Source organism: Heterodontus francisci, chromosome 24 (genome assembly GCF_036365525.1).
Source record: "Heterodontus francisci isolate sHetFra1 chromosome 24, sHetFra1.hap1, whole genome shotgun sequence".
Taxonomy (NCBI): domain Eukaryota; kingdom Metazoa; phylum Chordata; class Chondrichthyes; order Heterodontiformes; family Heterodontidae; genus Heterodontus; species Heterodontus francisci.
In genome coordinates this window covers 72249231-72255763 of record NC_090394.1, presented here as the reverse complement: position 1 = coordinate 72255763, position 6533 = coordinate 72249231, and the positions used below count along the sequence as shown (strand labels likewise).

At 42.3% G+C, this 6533-nt stretch overlaps 1 protein-coding gene across 1 annotated transcript; it reads left to right on the top strand.

The window, feature by feature from the left end:
- The first annotated feature begins 341 nt into the window (after nucleotides 1-341).
- Nucleotides 342-3480, top strand: foxl3 (forkhead box L3). Its single transcript, XM_068056887.1, has 4 exons — nucleotides 342-380; nucleotides 1408-1518; nucleotides 1670-1838; nucleotides 2356-3480. Exons 2-4 carry the CDS (start codon nucleotides 1415-1417, stop codon nucleotides 2827-2829), a joined length of 747 nt encoding a protein of 248 aa, XP_067912988.1. The 5' UTR covers nucleotides 342-380; nucleotides 1408-1414; the 3' UTR covers nucleotides 2830-3480.
- The last annotated feature ends 3053 nt before the right edge of the window (nucleotides 3481-6533 follow it).

The window sequence follows — 6533 nt, the reverse complement described above, 5'->3', positions numbered from 1 at the left end:
GAAAACTGCAGCCCGGCGCATCTCAGGAGATAACTGTAAAAAGATTTCTCCCTCTCTAATTCGCCCGGATAATTTCTCTTTTCCAACTGATGGAATTCCGGTGCCATGAAATGAATCCCAGTAAACGGTCAGGAGGAGGTGCAGTTAGAAACCAGTCTGCAGACTCAAGCTCACCCTGAGCTGCCGCAAACCAAAATACATGATGGATACAAATAAATGCTAACGGGCTTCACCTCAACCGGCGACAGAGCGCTTAATCCCCCAGAAAATATTCAAAATACTATCGGAAGCCGCCCTACTGCAGGCCAATAAAATCCAGAATTACCTAGAGATGAGCTTGGAGTCTTCATCAAGTCTCAGTTTGGAAGGGTTTTGATAGGGTAAATAAGGAGAAGCTATTTATACTGGTCCTTAACAAGAGCCCGCCAGCTTAAAATAATTGGTGAAAGAACCAGAGTGCAGGATTTTTTAAAACTGAATTATGATCTGGAATGTGCTGCTTGATAAAGCGGTAGAAGCAGTTTCAATCGTAACTTCCAAAAGAGAATTGGATGAATAATTGAAAGGGAATAAAAAGAGTTGGCAGGAAGACGATGGGCCGATTGGCTTACTTCAATGATCCAGTTTCTGGGGGTAGAGCAGCTCTGAGTGTGTACAAACTAAAAGACCTTTTCTTGGATATTGTCAAACAGCAGAGTCGGTATTTACCCGGTTACCCTCATCTGCCGGAGTTTAATTCTTCATATAGATGAAAGCCCACACAAGCAGCTATGCTTCCCTCCGGCTGTTTCCCTTTTAACTTTCCCTATTTGTCAGAAATCACTGAAATTCTCTGTTCCGCGGCTTTGAACGCAAGAGCTTGGCTTAGTCACGGAAATACAATTTATGTCTATTATCTTGCATTGCAGATTGTATCAGGCCCACTTGAGTACTGGCTGGGATTGACTGCTGCAAGAAAGATGGCTTTTTGGTGTAAATACATATTTACTAAATGAGTGGAGTCTTTGCATTTCAAAATAAGAAAACAAAGAGCAAGACACACACAAAAAAACAACTAAATTACAACGTTGCTCTCTAATATCGGGCGCTGTTAGCTCTTGTTTTGTGTTTATGGAGATATTATGGTCTATCACGTTAGACCACCCACACGGAGCTCAGCTACTGGTTGAACACACCGAGTTCAAAGGTTCACGCGAGAATTAACCAATTTAATAAGTTATTACCAGTCTTATAGCCAGATTAAGTAGTAGATAGAGAAGGAGTCTCCCTACAGAGCTCAGAGCGATTTCACTTCCTATTGATCAGCAAGGAGCCGGTATCGAAACAGCTACCGGAGTAAGGAGTCCTTTTCCACTATCCTGGAGTGTGTGTATGTGTCACTTTGCTATTTTGTTTTTGCTCCCACAGTTTGGCAATGTTTGATCATTCTCAATATCCTTACAACTGCTTCAATTACGATGGAGATGATTACCCGCCCTGTAGTTCTGACGAAGAGAAGATATCTAGACCTGCCTATAGGTAAGTGTCTGTATACAGATCTAATGAAAACTTCGCTTCACTGAGAAGAGGAGGAGGAGGAGGAGGAGGGGGAGGAGGGGGGTAGGGAGAGGGGGGTAACGACAGGGAAAAGTTCAGTCAAACTAATGCACGCTTGACATTGTCTTTTCAGTTATATCGCCTTGATTGCAATGGCTATCCAACATAGTCCTGGGAACAGAGTGACCCTCTCCGGCATCTATGACTTTATCATGACAAAATTCCCTTACTACAGATCAAACCAGCGAGCCTGGCAGAATTCCATACGGCATAACCTTTCACTGAACAGCTGCTTTGTAAAGGTGAGCTGTCAGATGCAGGCTTCCTCATTCTATTGCGGTCTAAAAAGTGGTTTCAAAAGTTGTTGGGTTCTGAGGATGTTGAGAAGGAACTGAAAGCAATGGGCTTTTCCGGACCCGGGAGCACTGGCTCCTGGAGTAAAGATAACTTGCTGTCTCTAAACTCCATAACTTATGGAATTGCTTGTGACTTTCGGTAACCTGTCCCGATGTGTTCCAATACAATATTGTAAGATTATCGGTAACCCTTGATGATTTAACTTTGAAAACTGCCTTTAACCCGCTGCCGTGTTGTATTCGGAATTCCCCAAAACCAGTTCAACAGCCGCGGATCTCCCTTTTACATCCTGATTCTCTTGTCCAAATCGGGACTGGAGATGTAATGATTTTCGTGGGTTTGTAGTCAGATTAATCTAAATTAGTACTTTTTCCTTCAATCTAAATTAAACTCAATGTAGAAACCCAACAGTGCTAATTTCTGTTGTACAATAAATTTTTCGTTACATTTAAACGAACCCAGGTTCCAAGGTCGGAAGGAAACGAGAGAGGCAAAGGTAATTTCTGGACCTTCGCTTCGGGTTGCGAGTCCATGTTAGATCTGTTCGAGAACGGGAATTACCGGAGGAGGAGGCGGCGGAGGAGTGTTAAACGACTCCAGAAATATTACTCTAACAGAAATGAAGAGAGCCAGTGTCCCGAGTCAGGAGCGGTGGAAAACCTTATACAAAACGGCTCCTATGACGGTGAGAACGTGGTTGGTTCCAAGACTGGACAACTGTCACCCGAAATATTCTTTGGGAACGAAGGGCACAACAGGCAGGCGCAAGACAGCAACCCTCTGCAGAAAGCCGAATCAGAAATCAAATTTAGTATTGATTATATTCTGTCCTCCCCGGATCCCTTACCTGGGCTCAGAGGCCAGCACAACTCGCCAGGTAACACACTGCTTCTCCTGGAACACCAACAACTCAATCTACACTTCTGGACAAAGTGAACTCACTTTGCTGTAAGTAATGTCAGTTTCTGAACCAAGAACCAGTCCTGGGTTAAGACTCTTCAACTAAGAGGAGAAACCATCCCAAGTCAAAGCAGACACGAACTGTTCCTCTTCGATGTCCAACATCAGTTGTAGTGTAAACCATATTTGTCCCTCGGCCTGGTACTTTTAACCTAACTGGTCCTCCAGCGAGACCTAAAATGCAAATTATTAACGCTAGGCAGGGTTTAAAAAGCATGCAAATGCCATCTGCACATTGGCCATTCATTCCCCGTCCCGTGAAGCGGCGGATGGAGCTTGACTTTGTAATAAGTTGTGAATGGAATTTGTAAACCATTTGTTTCATTGACTTGAGAATATTCAGATAAACGAGGGTGTCCCTTCACATTTCCAACATCCCACGTTGTGATGAGAAGCACCTATACATTAGAGGACGTCTCTAAAGGTAGTCTAACTGGGAGCTGGGTTTCAATCATTTATTGAAATTACAGAACTCTCTAAACAGAGTCACCAATAAAGCTCGTTTCTCTTGCATGCTTCTTGGGCTTAATCAGCAAACTGAAAATCTCATTCAAGCCAAAGTTAACTAAAGGGAGCTTCAAAGCCTGTAGCTATGTTTGGTTCTCTCTGATCATTATCACTGTAAACATCAGATCACAATAAACATAAAAGTTATAGAACAAAGACTAGTCAGTATGAACCATCCTAGTAGTAACTGCGGAAATATTACCTGGTCTCTTGGCTAATAAATCCATTTTATATTTACAAGTTACATCAGACTGTTGTGCCTTTTACAATAGGACATCAATCATCGGGTTGTTGTTGTGTGAGGGTTTTTTTTTTGTGGACATTTTTCAATTTAACCTTTATTTACACAGCTACATCAGTTTGAGACGTTTACCGTGACTGGCATTTAATAACAGAGCGACACTCCAGGTGGGAACCAAGGCTGACCTTATTTAAATGTGTGTGGAGTCCCATTAGCACATCCCGAGCACAACAACATTCCCAATGTAATTAAAATTAAATACTGTGTATGCCTTCTTGCAAATCTTTTGATCGATCACTGATATTAACACGAGTACCGCGTTCCCCCCCGAGCGAATGTCTAGGGCCGGGACCCGTTCTGGATCATCAACTTTCCATTAAGAGAGTTGTCGATGAAATGGCAGTCATGGGGAATTTTACCTAAATAAATTAATCCAGCATTAAACAGCTCGGTGCAACATTAAAACTAAAGCAAAGTAGTTAATTAAAACGAACTACAGGCTATGAGTAATAAGCAACATTTATATATTCAAATACTAAATAAACTTGTGACATGGGTGTGTGGAATGAGAAATTATTTTATCAGCTTTAGGCATCTTCACTAAAATTACCTTTTTAAATGTGGAAGTGCAGCGGACTGCAGCGTTACTTATTACATTTCTGGGCAGACTGCTGCCCAATTGAAATCTCTAATTTCGAGGGAAATGTAATGAGGTCTCAGAAAAGCAGAGATTGTTTCGCTGTCCTTGTATTCATTCACAAATCAGTCTGTAGCCCCCGTGGAGCCCTTTGCATCTAAATGTGAACCTGCGGTTAGTATTGGGGCAACATTTCCCTCTCTTTAAAATCCTGGGGTCGGGTCGGGGGGGGTGGTGGGGACTGAGCTTCCAAAGGAGGAGTGCGGATTATTCTGCTGTTAACAGACACAGTGTGTGAACCCAGGTAGGGAGGGAACAGTGACTTGTGACGGTGCTGGGTCAAAGTCTCTTCCAACCTGACCTGCCTCTAGGGCAGAATGCAGTGATGAATTGTTCAAAATGGCCAGGCTAGAAACAACAAGTTGCATTTGTATAACGCCTTTAACCGATTAGACTGTTCCACAGGCGCTTCACAGGACCGTTAAACAGTTGGACGCTAAAAGTTGCATAGCGGAATCCAAGGTTAAAGAGAGCACAGTGGAGATGTGTGAAATGGAAAAGTTTCACACTGTTCACAGGGAAGCTTCGGTCAAAAACTCTCCCACACTCAATAAGTAGCAGAAAGGAGAGCCGCTGCATTATAGGAGACAGGGTCAGTCTCAAAGAGCCGGTTTTCAACAACAACAAAAAACACTGCAAAAAGGCACCAGCATTGTGCACTAAAACATCTGCATTTCCGTCTACAATACTTTATTTCAATATTTAGTCTATCTCTGTGAATTTAAGTTTTGCTCAGCATATGAGTCTTGACAGCGTGGGTTGGTCGCAATCAACTCAAAGATACACATTCCATCATTAACATCAAAGATGATCAAGAAATAATTTTTAATCCGCTCTCAGACATTTACCCCTGAAAGTTACTGGAGCGTCACAGGACTGTTGATATCTGCACACCTACATTTAGCGATTAGTCGGTTCTGGCATTTCCTTCGCTTGCAGAAGGCGAGATATGTCAAGCATGATTGGAGCGTTGATTTTAACCATTGAGATCTCGCCCTCATTCTGCCATCATTACGTCAAATATTCAGCAAAGAAACGGGCCGTTCGGCCCAACTAGCTTGTGCTGGTGTTCATACTCCACAGGAGTCTCATCTCATTCGAACCAAAAAAAAACTTGCATTTATATAACAACTTGCACAACCATGGGATGGTGCAAGGTGCTTTACAGTCAATGAACAACTTTTGAAGTACAGTCACTGTTGTAGTGCAGGAAACACAATTTGAGGCAGCAAGATCCCACAGACAGAAATGTGAAAATGACTGGATAATCTGTTTTTGTGATGTTAACTGAGAGATAAATATTGGCCTGGACATCAGAGAGAACTCCCCTGCTCTTTGAAATAGTTTCATGGGATCTTTTACACCCACTTATGAGGACAGATAGGCCCTCAGTTTAACATCTCATCCAAAAGACAGCACCAGCAATAGTGTAGCACTCCCTCAATGTTTCACTGGAGTGTCAGCCTGGATTTTGTGCTCATGTCCCCACTCTGGGGACCCACAACCTTCAGTTTCAGAGGCGAGAGTGCTACCAGCTAAGCCATGGCTCAGCCTTTCAGTATATCTTTCTATTCCCTTTTCTCTCATGTACTCGTCTACTTTCCTTTTCAATCTTTCAAAACTTCTAAGTTACTTGCCTCAACCACTTCCCGTGGAAGCAGGTTCCACATTCCAAACACACTCCCTATTAAAAAAATCATATTTCCTTTAGGATTTATTAGTAACTATCTTGTATGTATGGCCCCTAGTTTTTGAATTCTCCCACAAGTGGAAACATTCTCTCCACATCTACCCTGACCAACCCATTCATAATTTTAAAGATCTCTATTTGGTCACTTCTAAAATCTTCTATGTTCTAAAGAAAAAAAGCCCAACCGATTGAATCTTTGCCAACAGCTGTAATTTCTCAGTCTGGTACCATCCTGGTAGATATTCTGTATTTGGGAACCTTTTACCAGTTGAAGCTCAGATTGTTGTAAATGCATTTCCCTGGATCTGACTTTTTTCTATTTATTCATGGGATGTGGGCATCACTGGCTAGGCCAGCATTTATTGCCCTCTGAAGGCATTTAAGAGTCAACCATATTGTTTTGGGTCTGGTGTCATATGTAGGTCAGACCAGGTAAGGACAACAGATTTCCTTCCCTAAAGGACATTAATGAACCAGATGGCTTTGTTACAACAACTGTTTCATAGTCACCATTAGACTGACTTTTAGCTCCCAACTTATTAATT